The 15,697-nt window shown below is 45.2% G+C and overlaps 1 protein-coding gene across 1 annotated transcript; it reads right to left on the bottom strand.

Moving 5' to 3' along the window:
* Positions 1–895: 895 nt before the first annotated feature.
* Positions 896–9,133, bottom strand: LOC135370673 (cathepsin B-like). Its single transcript, XM_064604460.1, has 8 exons — positions 9,074–9,133; positions 8,458–8,599; positions 7,842–8,051; positions 7,259–7,374; positions 5,305–5,546; positions 3,820–3,936; positions 3,622–3,750; positions 896–1,039 (listed from the first exon to the last, which is right to left on the bottom strand). Exons 2-8 carry the CDS (start codon positions 8,590–8,592, stop codon positions 960–962), a joined length of 1,029 nt encoding a protein of 342 aa, XP_064460530.1. The 5' UTR covers positions 8,593–8,599; positions 9,074–9,133; the 3' UTR covers positions 896–959.
* Positions 9,134–15,697: the final 6,564 nt, after the last annotated feature.

Genomic DNA, 15,697 nt, shown 5'->3' with positions numbered 1-15,697 from the left:
ACTGATATACAAGATGGGCCAACTGAACACCTCAGCATGCGCAACGTGCAGAGTGGAAGCAGACACAGTGCATCTACTGCTACACTGCAGACGTTACGACACTGCACGCGACACCCTCAAAGGACGCCTGACTGCTCAGGGACACACACACATAGACCTTCCTTTATTACTTGGCCCTGTCCGACACTGCCGTCAGTGGTGCGTCACTCGAGCTTTCCTCGACTTTCTCCACACGACAGACCTCATGAAGAAACTATGAATTGGCCTTTCATGTCATCTACACATCACGCCACCCTCATCATTTTATATTTGTTTTTACTTCATCTGTGTGATATATTTTGATTGAGGAATAGCAAGCCGACCTTCCGTCAGGCTGACCTTTCCGAAATAAACGTATATCCCCCCTTTCTATTCAATGAGTCCCCGATGAAATGATGACCCGTGTCCCTCTAGTAAGGCCAACGCCCGGTCTGTGGTTGCAATTTCAATTGCCCATACGCAACACACTACCAACCTTCCCGAACCGCACTCTCCGCATCCCTCAACGAGCTAGACTCCCGCCCTCTAAAAAAAATTGCTTGGTCCCCGGCCACGTCCAGCACACCAACGCTGTGCCCTCAAGGCTCTCTTCACCTTTCTGGACACCACAGGACTTCGATCCTTATTGTGAAGGGGCTCTCATTATTTCATTCCCCACATCACCACCACCAACAGGGTAGAGTATCGCCCCCTGGCGATGAAACTCCACAGTCATCCTCCCGTATTTTTTTTTTTTTTCTCTAATATATTCACACATGTGTCATGTCTATCCACGGCTCTGTTCACTCACGCCCACACACGCTTGCATCGTGATGACGCGCGCTTAATGTTAGCAACATGCCATGAGTCTTCATGATAAAGCGAGACATACACGAGTGGTTTATTTGGTCCCCATATCATCGTCATCATGTATTTCTCTCTTATTTGGTCCGCGGAATTCCAGCATAGATGTCGTCTTCAATTCCGCATTCATGGTAACCCCTCAGGATCTTGAAGTAGCCTGAAATAGAAAATGCAATAAAAGTGCTTTCATCACATGCCCACTAGGTACGTGGCACCAAACCGTATATATGGATACATATAAAGGATTGATTGATTGATTGATTGATTGATTGATTGATTGATTTTAAAAGAAAAAAATGGAGATGGTAGTCTCGAGCCACTCGGGACTGGCTACTCCAGGACGCGTTATTAATAAAAGAAAGGGAAACTACCGGAAACTACACTAACCTCGACGCTTTGAAACGCTTTGAAAGAATAAATGAAAACATATAAAGGAAAAGTAGCTAATCCTCTATGGCTGCACGTTGAGCGTACGTTTATAATTTGATCGTGCACTGCCAGCCTAGTACAGCTGTTTCGTCCTACTTGGGAGTCGTCGACCCGGCGTAGGGATGTGGGAATATACGTATATACATAGGGTGTCTCAGTTAAATCCCCGGGCTAAATAATTCGCGAACGGGTGCACCAATCGAAGATCTACCGAAAGGATTTTTGTTCTGTAAACGGCTACGATATCAGGTCACGGAAAAGAATAGATGTTCTCATTGGGACAACTTCGTAACTTTTATAATTAAAACGTTAAATAACGATTTTTAGGTAATTATTAAGTGAAAACAGCATGTCTATATCCCGTATAGTTTTTCAATGGAAAACCTGTATGGCCTAAAAAAAGACATTCTGTATATACTGGGACGAATGAGCGAGTCTGAGACGGCGATGAAGGGGAAATTAACTATATTGTACATGTCCATATAAGCAACTTATGTATATATATATATATATATATATATATATACAGGGTGTCTCAGTTAAATCCCCGGGCTAAATAATTCGCGAACGGGTGCACCAATCGAAGAACTTTCTTTTTTACAAGTATCTGTCCGATACCACCTACAAGCTGCGAACCGCGTGAATGAGTGCGAGGGGCTCATTATTTAAATAAATATTCGAATGAGTTGCTTGAAACACATAACTTCTAAAGCAGGGCGCGGTCGTCATTAAAATGGGTACTGCGCCTTTTGGGACCTTCAGTGGACACCATTTACAGAAAAATCTGCTACCGAAGCGGGTCATTTGTTGCAGTAATTAATTGGTTTCGTTTACATATTTTTGTCGCGGCTGGTAGCGGTGAAGCGACAAAGGACGTTCTTCCACTCCCTTATCCACCAATGAATTACGTGTTCGTGAGCTTACTTCGCAACGGGGAGTGCTGCAGAAAAAATAACAGCGTCAAACAGGCTACGCCAGTCCCCGCCCCGCTTATCTGACTGATATGCGCCCTTTCTCTGTTATGATCGCACGGACGAAACACAGTTAATCACATAGTATCTTGGTATCACATGCTTTTCATTTTTTCTTCAGCACTCCCCATTGCGAAGTAAGCTCTAGAACACGTAATTCATTGATGGATAAGGGAGTGGAAGAGCGTCCTTTTGCACTTTACCGTGACCAGCTGCGACAGAAAAAAGTAAACCTAAACCAATTAATTACCGCAACCAATGACCCGCTTCGGTGGCAGATTTTTCTCTAAAAGGTGTCTACTGAAGGTCCCAAAAGGGGTAGTACGCATTTTAATGCCGACGGCGCCCTGCTTTAGAAGTTCTGTTTTTCACGAAACTCATTTGAATTTTTATTTAATTAATGAGTGCCTCCCACTCATTCACACGGTGCGCAGCCTGTAGGTGGTATCCGACAGATACTTGTAAAAAAGAACGTTTTTCGATTGGTGCACCCATTCGCGAATTATTTAGCTCGGGGATTTAACTGACACACCCTGTATATATATATATATACATAAGTTGCTTATATGGACATGTACAATATAGTTAATTTCCTCTTCATCGCCGTCTCAGACTCGCTCATTCGTCCCAGTATATACAGAATGTCTTTTTTTAGGCCATACAGGTTTTCCATTTAAAAACTATACGGGATATAGACATGCTGTTTTCACTTAATAATTACCTAAAAATCGTTATTTAACGTTTTAATTATAAAAGTTATAAATTAAAAGTTGTCCCAATGAGAACATCTATTCCTTTCGGTGACCTGATATCGTAGCCGTTTACAGAACAAAAATCCTTTCGGTAGATCGGTCGCAAAAAAAATCGTGAACGCCATTTTTTAAATTTATTTTCTTCATTGCCCATCTTCTGAGACCTCTTTTTCCTTCCTAGTAATGGTACATAATACGCTCCGCTTCCTGTTATCGACAAATCAGGAGCGAGAACGTATTGTCATTTGAGGTTATGGTTGGCTAGGAGCGTTGGCTGTGTTGCGAATATACGGACCGATCAGACTGATCTGTGCAAAAGACCTCAAATCGCCTTTTAGAGTCGACACAGTCGGCGGGCTAGCTTGGTAGAGTTCATAGTATGGTATATAGCATTGTAATGTATATATTGTATTGTATAGTATTGTAGTATAGAGCTAGAGTATTAGCACGCACTTGTGTATTTCAGAATCTTCCTGCCTTTCCTATTTCTCTCTCTCTCTCTCTTTCTTTACGTTTGCTCTTGGGAGAGGTCCTTCGATGTACTTGTGCATATATTTATAGTTTCAGTATTTCATTTGCACACCTACCCTTGTCTCCCCAGTCGGTGTTCCACGAGTTGGCCACCAGCCAGTAGGGCACACCCTTTTCCGTGCCCCATCCCAGGATTTTAATATCATGCACGCCAAGGAGTCCGCCATGGTGGTGTTGGTACACACCTGCGAAAAAGGATTTTTAGAAGTGCTAAAAACTCTTCACTGTCGGCAGTAGAGTAAGGGACAGCATACCGGATTTGTAGTTCAAGAAATCGCAATAGACGCCGAAAGTAGCTTGCACTGGTCCGTTTTTGTAGATCTCTGCCTTAATCTGGTCTTGGTCTGCTTTAACGTAGTAAGACGTTTGCCCTGGGGAAAGTACAAATGATCTGAAGACACCACCGGAAGAAAAATCACTCTCACATAGCTCCTGAGTCGGTTTGTGGAAACATGTCTTAGGCTATGCAGAATACCGGGATGAGCTGTCGCGATAACCATACAAGGACGACTTCTCATTGGTTTCTCTTCGCTATGGTTTCAAGTAGTCCAGCTTTCTTCCGTACAGCATATTGTGCGCTTCGAACCGAGTGATAAGCGATTTCAGTATTTTGCATGGTGTATCTCACAGTAACAGAGTCTCACAGTAAGTGTCCCACATTTACTGATCAGTAGCAAACATTGCGACAGCTGAATGTTTGATGAAACAACTTCGTAAACGATGCGTACCTCAACTGGACGGTGAAGTTTCGCAAAATGAAACAGAGATGGCGCCTGCGGGAATCAATAGTTTTGGGAGGCTCGAAGGAATATAATAAGGTACATGTTAAAACAGAACTTCACCACATAACACGCTCTTAGCCAACCGTCATTCCGAATGATATCATTTTGTGACCTTATTTGCTGAAAATCGGAGGAGGCGTCTATCTGGGACACATTATGCTTGTCCCAGATAGACTCCTCCCTCTGTTTGGAACCAATCATGACACAGATATAGTGGCTGACTAGGAGCGTGCGATGTGGTGAACTTCTATTTTAACGTATAGATGGGACGTACTGTGATTTGTAATTTTCCTGCACACTCTTCCGTTTGACCATTCAATGAAGTCCCCCTGAAGTTCAGCGCACTGCGCGAAGCTCTCTTTAGGGTTTGCGCTATCATCGCTAATGCTAATCACTAATGCTATCTGTTACACACGCAAAGGCGGTTGCGTACGACGCACTAAAACTTCCTATATTCTCTCATTGTCATGAGTCATGAACTGTTGAAGTACGGTAGAGTCACAGTGTGCTGTTAGGACGGATCGATGTATATCTGGTGTTTCAGTTAAAGCCCCGGGATAAATAATTTGCAGACGGGTACACCAATCGAAGAACGTTTTTACGAAGTTACGTTTTTTTCACAAAACTCCTTTGAATTTTTATTTAAATAATGAGCGGCACCAATTCATTCACGCGGTGCGCAGAGTGTAGGTGGTACCGGACAGATACTTTTAAGAAATAAAGTTCTTCGACTTGTGCACCGGTTCGCGAATTACTTAGCCTGGGGATTGGACTGATGACACCCTGTGGAATTACCAGAACGCATCCGCCATTACGGCATGTGTCTCCGCCAGTGCGCGGTCAAGTGCTTGCGACGACCAACGGTAATGACAGAGGCTACGCAACTGCGCCTAGCGCGATTCGCGTCGGTTTCTGTCTTTTAGCACACGAGTTCTTAGTTTCTGCTGTGAAGCATACCATAATGTTTGTCCTCTTTGTAGGCCTTCTGGTACCCATCGCGGCATTTCTTTTGGCAACTCGGAGGTTGGCCGCCTTTCGTACAAGGTGGACGCTTGCCCTTGCCAACGTGTTCGCAGGGAGGAATTGAGTAGGGCTTGCAGCCGTCCTTGGTGCCAAAGAGACCGCCAGTCACAATACCTTCACTTTTCCAGTACTCCCAAGCGGCACCAGAGAATCCGCCTTTGCACCCGGGAGGGACGCTGAAACAAAGATAAAACTCGGGTGGGTTGGTATATGTCTACTAGATACTAAAGTCAATGGATCTTCAACGAGAGGATAGAGAGGTAGCAAGCGAGCTGGTGGTATAGATCCATAACTTAAAAACCCGAGACTAGGGGACAAAAAACGACAAACACAGACAAGGTCTCAAACACAGCTGTCCACAATGTCCAGGGAAAGTGACCTCAACAAAAGGCTTATGAAGGAAACGCTGTCCATTATCTCTGCTGGGAACTGTGTCAGCAAACCCTTCCCTGACCTTCCCGTTGGTTTTGGGGACGTTCTTACGTTCTCCTCACCCTTCATTCTCACCCACTTGAGCCCTTATATGTTTGTGCTGTTAAGTAAACTTTCAGCTGTGTTTGAGACCTTGTCTGTGTTTGTCGTTTTTTGTCCCCTAGTCTCGGGTTTTTAAGTTATGGATCAATGGATCTTTTTTACAACAAATTATGCGCTTGACCCTGAGGCGAGGGTTATCTCCGTCCTCATTAGATGGCTCAGTATGGGGACGAGAGAAGTGGAGACCAGTGGGGGAGACCGTACGAACGGCGCGAAATCGTCGGTCCCATCTCCGGACCGGTTTTGGACCTTTGTGCTACCGACGTCGATTTGTTTTGACGCGCTCCGAGCGTGGTTCGCTGCAGGGCCGCTAGGATACGACGCGTATGTGAAAAGGGTCCATTGAAAACCCATTGCAGCAGGCGACTCGTCGTCATCGTCTCTCTGTACCTTCCGTTGTTTTCGCCATCACCTGCTGCACTGGTATTTTTAATTGAAGATAGTTTGCAGCTACTTTCATCACCTTTAATGACTTATAGATCATGAAGTTCATGATAGAGTTAACTGCGGTGTTCCTCCCTGCTATACCTTGGCTTCTAGTAATGACGCTCGTTTAAGTATTCTAGAGCTGTTACGCGTGTGGTTGACGGTAAAATAGCGGACGAAGCAGGTCGTAGAGCACAAGGACGCTCTCCAAGGACAAATTTATAGATTTTTTGTTTAATTTCTGCGTGTAGTTCATTAACTTCTCAGATCACTGCTTTATTTTTTGCTGACTCGACGGTTTTGAATCCTGGCACCCAGAGAAGTACCCATGACTTCAGCAACGGGCAGCATGACGGGTGTCGCAACAATACCCTGAAAATTCTAAACTACATTCGTACACGCGCTCCACACTTAGAAGATCTTACCCGTAAGAGAGCTGCAGCACAGCTGTGGTCTGCTTGCATGTCTCTGACATCCCCATCCCTGCAGGACAGGACGCTCGCTGCTTGATATTTCGGCTTCGCTCCCGGTAAACGGGAAATTCATCTTCGCGGAGTGTGGTTGATCAAGTACGCCGGAGCTTCCCAAATAATAAGTCACAACTATTGCCTTGTCTTTGGACAACGCGGTTATGCCTGCCAGAAGTAATACTAACGGACTCGTACGTACGATTGACATCTGAGGGATTTCCATCGGGCGTACGAATTCGTTAGGACATTATTCGTACATCCAGAGGATATACGGTGTTGCTGGGGGTACGAGCAGCGTTTAAGACTGGTTCGCCTTCAACGCATCGAGAATCAACATTGCGCAGTTCAGAAATCTGAAGATGGAAACCAAGCGACAACCTGGATACGCCCGCCATGTTGGAGTTTACATGCGCCACCTACAGGTCATGCAAAGGGCGAGTAAATATCTGGCGACATACCCATAGCCGCACGTTATGCAGCAGCCCAACAGGTCTTCCGCTGAAATGTTCACTTGGATCTTCCCCTGGCTGTGAATGCAGACACGGTCCGACATGACTTCCACTGCACCGAACGCCTTTGAGCGAGAAAGGAACTCTCATCAGACACCATTCAGTAACCATGGATTCACACGGGCGACATTCCACCAGAAGAAGAAGATGCGCCATAACTTTCTACTGTCACGTGAGCGTGTACACTGCTAACCGTGGGGAATACCCTGCTACATAGCCACAGGATATTCCGTAGCAGACGACAGGAAAACACGTTGACGGTGTCGTCTGCTAAGTGTCGTCTGCGAAATGTGCATTACTCCACTCCCGATATTCCGCACCGTGTGAATGCTGAACATAACACGGGACGGAACTTCGGCTCTCTAAGCAGTTTGCTTTGCTTTTTGCTTTCTCTTCCACTAGAATATTCCATGAGGATGTCGCTCGTGTGAATATACGGTAAATGAAATAGAACAACACGTGAAAAAGAAGAAACCATTCCGTAGTTTCTCTTTCTTTATCAAGAAAAGAAAAAAAGATTTGTGTGACGTACCCAACCAGATCCACATGAACCTTGGTCCCTGATGACTCCGATGGAATGACAGTGACTCCATTTCTGGCGGGCGTCGAAGCTACCGGGAAGAGCATCCGGGTCTACGTCGTGCTCGATAGCCGGCAGACTGTGCATGAGCAACATGTCGTGGTCGCCCATAAGACCTCGGAGATATTCCAGACTGGTGGACTTGTCGAAGTTGCGACCAGCCTATACGATACAAAGTGAAACAAACGAGTAGGCACAACAGAACACGTGCTACGTATTCTTTCTCATCTAATGCTGATGAGCCAAAAATCCAAATCATGATCATCATCATTCTTTCTCAACATCGACAGTGAGTTCATATTGTTATAAGCGATCTGAAAACGCCGGAGAGAAGAAACAGGACCCTTAAAGCTTCACTACGGATGTAAAAAAAAAAAATTCCATTTCGTGCTCTAATCAACCTCGATCGAAGAATGAGTACTCGAAACAAAAAGACAAAACGAGATGCGCACGTGATGTGTCACGTGTCCTCATTGACGGCTGCCCTGCCTCACTGCGTCGTTAGCTGGTCAGCGAAGTGTAAGTGACTGATTGTAAGTCTGGTGCGATGCCACTCTTGCTGACTTACCGTCCAAGTCGTGTTGAGGTTGTTGATGAAATCGATCATCTCATCCGATGTCGGATGGAGGCCGTCGGGAGCGACAGCACGTGACCAGGAAACGGCCACCAAAGCGCTTAGAGTCACCGCAAACTTCAACATCATCGGTAATCTAGAACAAACACGGTTTGATAGAATCAAATCAGGTCCCTAGACGTTTGAAACACAGCCTTAACCCTCGAGTACTTATAGTTCGAATATCGTGAGTCGAAATTACGTGTAGCATATTATTGAACCAATCATCCAGCTTCTTTTGACAGATATTTATCTGGAAGTCGGTCACTCAGAAATTGCACGTCTAAGGTGATCAGTGCGGTAGTTAAATTTGCGTAGCTTTCGCGTCAGGAAAGTCGACTTGAAGCTGAACTGAAAGTTTCGATCACATATATGCGACAACATTTCGCAAGGAATGTTTCCGTGTGTAAGGAATTTTTCAGGAAACACGGAATGTACACGATGCTGGAAGTTCGTTACGCCAACAGCGTATTCCACCGACCCCTATATTAACGACCGTTAAACGGACGCAGTTCCTGTCCTATCTTAAAACGCAAAAAGCTTGTGACTCTCATACAGAGACCTGACCTACCCTGTTGACGAGTCCGAGTGCAGAGTGCTCAGCTATACCGGCGTTTTTATACCATATCTGAAGTGTCCATACAGATGGACCATCCATTGTTCCTAAAGGAGGCCCTATGCCACGTGCTTCCAAGAAAGAGATTTCAACTTGCGGTGGCGGTTTATTGTTTCCTGAACCCAAGCAACACTAATGCACTCAAAGTCGAGTGCAATGGGGTGGGCGGATAGGTGGCCCTGAGGAGAGGCCCTGAAGAGACTCTTGAAGCTCACATACATTGATAAGACGTTGCGCTATTTGGGAACCTATTGATTAGGAGACACTTTCCGATCGATAAGATTGGTGTTCGAGGAATGTAGGAGAGATGGACTCATAGTCACGCTCCTGGTCGCATTGTCATCGTGACATCGCAAAAAGAAACGAAGCTTCAAGAGATGTCGTTTAGAGACAGCAATAAACCGGTGATTTTTCGGAAACAATAGTGTGTTTTAGTACATCGTACGCCATTGCCTTCGCGTACGCAAGGGGATAGTGTGCGATGCATTAAGGAGTAGTATGCTACACGAAAAACGAAAGCTTCCCCTGTGTGTGTGTCTGAAAGCAGGGGCGTCCTGGAGTAGCCAGTTCCGTGTGGCTCGGGTGGAACATCTCCATTTTGTTCTTCTACAAACCAAATCGTCAGGCGATGTGCGAAGTGTATCGTGTATCGGCTCTACTCCAGCTCATTCCGAGACAACTCATACCAGGTCAACTCATACACTCTTAAAAATGTACTTCACCACATAGCACGCTCCTAGCCAACCATCACCCCGAATGACACAACGTTCTCGCCCCAGATTTGTTGAAAACGGGAGGAGGAGCCTATTTTGTAAGAAAGAACGATGAAAGAAACATCAGTTTATCTCCTATTTTGTGCCGTGCATAATGACACAAAATAGGCTCCTCCTCCCGTTTTCAACAAATCAGGGGCGAGAACGTTGTCATTCAGGATGAAGGTTGGCTAGGAGCGTGCTATGTGGTGAGGTTCATTTCTAAGAGTGTACCAGACCACACCCAACGCATACCGGGACAACTCGTACCACACCCAACTCATACCAAGACAACTCATACCAGGACAACTCATATCAAGGCAACTCATACTGTTTGTTTTCTTTTCTATATATATATATATATTTTTTTTTTTTTTTTTGTGGGAAGTGTTTAATGTTTATTTTCGTCTCGCGGGAAGAGGTGTTGATTAAGGGTGTAGCTTTTTTTTGTACGATTCAAATTCAAGTCACGCAGAGAAAGGTCATATCAGGAAAAAATGTCGCATAATGTGCAGTTATACTGAAGAAAAATACGGCAGTCGTACAGATGACAGTCGCCGACGCACACTGAAAAACAGTTAAAGCACACTGCAGTTGTAATGAGAAATGGGGACTTTATCTCTAAAGAATACAAATCGAGAATCTCCCACATTTTCATTGTCGCACGGAACACTAAAACCCTAGTACGTGTTTAATTGTTCTCAATCCATATTGCAGCACTTTACAATGCTGTGCATTGGCACGTTTCTCCAAGCGTTGTTTTGGCGATACGTTGGGGCGTCAGCCAAGGACTAACAATCCGTGGTGGCATAGCAGACTTGTAGAGGTTTACGCTCCAAGAAAAAAAGAAGTATTTTTACTCCTCTTGGGACTAAATGCATTGCCACAAAAAATAGTCCCTTGCGGGAGTAAATGAACGGGATTAAATGAATGTCACGGAGTGGAGACTGCATTTCACGCGCTGTTGTAAGAGCCCCAAGTACATAATTCTATGTGCATGCATGAAAATACTTTGAAGCAAACCGTCAACCGTGATATATCGAGTGATATGAAATCTTGCGCCATACACAGGGCACAATTTGCGAAGAAAGATGCGTTAACTGTTCCTTACTCTGTGTGGCTGGAAAATTGGTACGATTGGCTGAGTTGTATAGCCTTATGCCCTTCAAATTGACCAAGGGCACATATTTACGTAGACTGTTGCATTCAGGAGACCATTCGCGAAGTTCAGTGACAATTTACAGTCCTGGGGAGTAAATGCTGGGACTAAATGTCGGGTTAGGGGACGAAAATGGAGAGTAATTGCAGACTAGGGAAGTAGAAGCTGCAATCACTCCCCGTTTTACTCCTGTTTTTCTTAGAGTGTAACGGTGGGAAGCACTAAAGCAACAGCTTCTACGTCGGGTAAATTGTTCTGATTCCCCAGGAACGGCTTCTCGGCCTGTGGCCACAATTAAGGTCATCGAGGAATAAGCCCCCTATCATAAGAAAATTTATTATCACCACCGACTAGCTACTTGCGACTAGCTACTAGCGACCAGCCAGATGTACTCTGTAAATACACGCATATACGACGACGAAAATGTGGGTCAATTTCGATTTGATTTCACTTCAAAATTCCCAATCTTCAGTGCGCTTCGGTAAATGTCGTTTGAGAAATTCTTATATTACCTGCAGAATCAGTGACGTCTCTCTCCCTGTCTCTCTTTTTTCCTGATAGCATTTCCGGGCGTGGCGTGAGTTTGAGTTTGAAAAGCTTGTCCCCAAAAAGAACCCCTCTTGCCGCAAAAAAGAGAACAAGTTGATATATGTACAGGGTATTACCCTATAAAAGTCTACCCGTGCCGCCATGCTGTATTCGCCAATTACTCAATGCAGGTGGCACATTGTGCGATCTTTATATAAAGCTCATAAGGACATTTAATCTTGGTAAATTTCAAAGTGATTGCGTGCCGCAGCACGAAGTTATAACTCAAAACGTGCAATTCCCATAGTCAAAACAAACAAGATGGCGGCATTGAGAAGAGCACTTGACATGCTGCATCCCACACGACGACGTGTCGCATATCCTGCCAGCCGGATGGAACTGCAGTTTTCATTTTGCTTTCGTGTAACTGTCGTATTTTGCTCAGAAGTAAGCAACGTGAGGAACGAAAAATGCCTACGCATACTCAGCAGACGACACCCAAAAGAGATGTCGTCTGCTAACTGAGAGGTGCCATCTTGGCTGTTTTGAATACGGGAACCTCACGTTTTGCGCTATAACTTTGCGTTACGGTGCTCAATCACTTCGATATTTACCATGATGGAATGTCCTTATGAGTTTTATACGTAGGCAACATATTGTACCGCCTGTATTGAGTAATTGGCGAGCACGGCATGCCGGCGCGGGTAGACTTTTATAGGGTAACACCCTGTAGTTGGTGGTATGAGTTGCCCTGGTATGAGTTGCCCTATTAGAATTGGTCCTGGTATGTTTTGTCTTTGTATGAGCTGTCCGGGCATGAGTTGTCTTGGTATGAGTTGTTCAGGTGTGAGTGTTCTTGGTATGAGTTGGGTGCTCGCCCAGCCGTGAGGCAGTGAGCCCGGTGGCCCGCGCTTGACGGTCTGCCAGTCGCACCTATAGGTGCGACAAGCATTCACAAGCACAAGCAAGGTCACAAGCATTACGTTTCTCTTTGTTGCATGCTTCGGATAATTAACACGCTATAGTGAACAGCTTTTTGTGTATGAATCGTTTGCTACATTTGCGCTGCAGGGACAAGAAATGTGACATGTACTTTTTCGTCTAATGTTATCGTCATCAGGCTGGTCGGCCATTCACAACGACGAACGCAACCGCCATCTCCTGTCTGTGAGGATTTTGCTGACGAGATATCCTGGGCGATTCACCGCAACGTTGTGTTGCTTGTATCGCCGTCACCGATGCAAAGTGTCTGGTGGTTGCCTGGCGTTGCAATTATATTTACGCCTTGGTATCTGACATTAAGGAAGCGCCTTAAAGAGCGCGACACTGGCATTTGGAAGCTGTCCCCCTTTGTTGTTCCATTTGTCTGTATGAATTAACAATGCAATAGTCTGGGTTGTCTAATGTTTTTATTTTACCTTGTCACCTCTATGTCACCTCCCAGTCTCGGCGTGGAAAGCGATCATCCTAACCACTATGCCACGGAAGCTGGTGAATGAATGACTGAATTAATGAGTGAGTGAGATATAACATGTATGACGTCATTGCGAAGTAGCGGAATAAAATCTATTTTTTGTTTTTAGGTCGCTCATCACACCCCATAGGTGCCAGTCTCTCACAAGCAGTGTTGCGGATTTGGCCGCCCAAATCGGATTTAAATCAAATCCGCATTTTTTCTGAAGGTAGTAAATCAAATCCAAATCAAGTCCGGATTTAATTTTGACACGTTAAATCAAATCCTTTTAAATCCGGATTTGTTTTTCCGGACCTAAATCAAATCCGCTTTTAAATCCGGATTTATCAAATCTTTTGACAAATCCGGGGGTCAAAATTCGTGCAGTAGCATTACTAGACGTATAACCGTGTCTACAAATTACTAATACTGCATGTATTCACTAAACAACGCTTAAATAACAGCGTGACGTGGCACAAAGAACAATAAATTTCGTCTGATTGACGAGGATATAAAGAGCCAACATATCAATCCTTCTTCCTTGAAGCTGATGAGGAGGCAGCTTCAAACGGACTTGACGACACCACGCTTTGGTCTTTCAACTCTTGAGAATGACGCCTTCTCAAATGCCGTATGAAATTGGATGTAACATGTAAACATGCAGCTTCGACGACCCCTTCTTCTGGCAATGCTTACATGTCCCGTGAAAAGTCCTTGCGGAGCTTTCTATGTTTGTGTAATGGATTCTCCAGTTCCATGGCTTCATACTGGCACGCTGCGCAGTCCACTTGAGCACGGAGCTTACGCATAATTCGAACGCACACCCTACTGCAGGACGCTACAGGACGTGAAATGCTTAGTCACGTACGTCGATGATATGACAAGCGTGGACAGGAGGCGACCTCACTGTGTCACCTCTAGCGTTCACTCGTGGATGTTGTATTTCATGCGCGACCAGCCGCGTACGATTAGCTGGAAGCTAACACAGGCCGCATTTCGGAGGGCATGAGTACTTCCCCCAGAGCTAGGCAGTCCCGAGCATTGCCCGAGCCCAGAGCTGCGTCGGCCTGCAGTGTGATAGCATTAGACTCCTCCTCACGAAAAAAACTCGTCCTCCGTCATTTAATTCCCCGTTGGCTCAGACGGCTCTCCTCGCTGGCGCGTAGCCGACAGCTGGCCACTCCGCCGCGCGGAATTGCGCAATGCCAGTGGAAGAGGGGCGCAAAGGGAATAACAACGAAAATAAATGTAATGAATGAATGATGGGAGTTGAGTTGAAGGTATCCAGAAAGAAAATAGTAAAACTTTATGGAAAATCAGTCGCACTTGCTGTTGCATTGCCTACACGTAATTCGTTAAGAGCCCTAAAATTTTTGTGTTACACCAAAATAGAAAAAATGATACTGATAAAAGTGCGTTGAATCGTCGGTGACCGGCTCGCTCTGGTAGGGGCGGTGCACAATCCCCATCTCCATCATCACGTATCGTGTTAGTGTTGACTCGGGCTTCACGGGGCATAAACAGTTGGTAGGTATGGTACACCTTCCCAAAAGCGGATTTTGGGTCAGGGACCTCCTCGTCATTTAGCACCGGGCGAGCACGCCTGTGTGAAGGAATTCCTATCGCGGGCCTAGGCTCAGCTACGCCCAGACACACACGCCTGCGTCGATCAGTACTCAGAAGACCACGGGTCGCTGGTTACTATACCCCCCCACACACACACACACAATTAAATTGATCGTTAATAAATCCTGGGAAATGTTACGAATTCTGTTACTAAACATGTAGCCTATGGGTCTGTTTTAATGGTGACGTTTCGGTGCTTTGTAAAAATTTTCCTCGCGCAGTACAGACTGTTGTAATCAAGGGAAAAAAAGGGGTATGGGAGGAAGAATGGCACATCTTGCCATGATTGTCCGTGGGAGTAGGGAAGGCTTGCCTTTCCGAAATCACGAAATGACAGATTTGATATATTTATTGTTCGTTTTTACTTTGTTTTGACATGAATGCGTGTACCTATATGCGTTCAATACGATTGGGAAGACCAATAATTTCACGACGTGATTTGGCAAGCTTGAAACGGCTCGTGCTTGAAGACTCAGCTAGAGGTCCACGGGAAAGGTGCCGTCCAATCGACAGAATAACGCTAACTACGTTCCAAGAACTGCGCATCCGATGTTCCCTCGGTGCGGTAAGGGGAAGTGATTGGAACGAAACGGCTACTCCTGTCGCTCTGGAGAGAGGACGCCGCTAGAGCGTGTGCAGATTTTAGACAAGGTCACATCAATTCGCGTAGAATGCGAAACGGCGCTTTGCTCAATTTCAAATCCATGCATCTTGTGAGGAAGCGTGGCGAAATCCACGCGCAAATCCGCTGCAAAGGGGGCGATTCAATCCAAATCCAAATCATTAGTGGAAAATGCGATTGAATCCAAATCCAAATTATAACTGGAATATGCGATTGAATCCAATTCCAAATCATTAGTGGAAAATGCGATTGAATCCAAATCCAAATCATAACTGGAATATGCGATTGAATCCAATTCCAAATCATTAGTGGAAAATGCGATTCAATCCAAATCCAAATCATAACTGGAATATGCGATTGAATCCAATTCCAAATCATTAGTGGAAAATGCGATTGAATCCAAATCCAAATCATAACTGGAATATGCGATTGAATCCAA

This window comes from Ornithodoros turicata, chromosome 10 (genome assembly GCF_037126465.1).
Source record: "Ornithodoros turicata isolate Travis chromosome 10, ASM3712646v1, whole genome shotgun sequence".
Classification (NCBI taxonomy): Eukaryota; Metazoa; Arthropoda; class Arachnida; order Ixodida; family Argasidae; genus Ornithodoros; species Ornithodoros turicata.
This window is presented reverse-complemented; position numbering and strand designations above follow the sequence as displayed.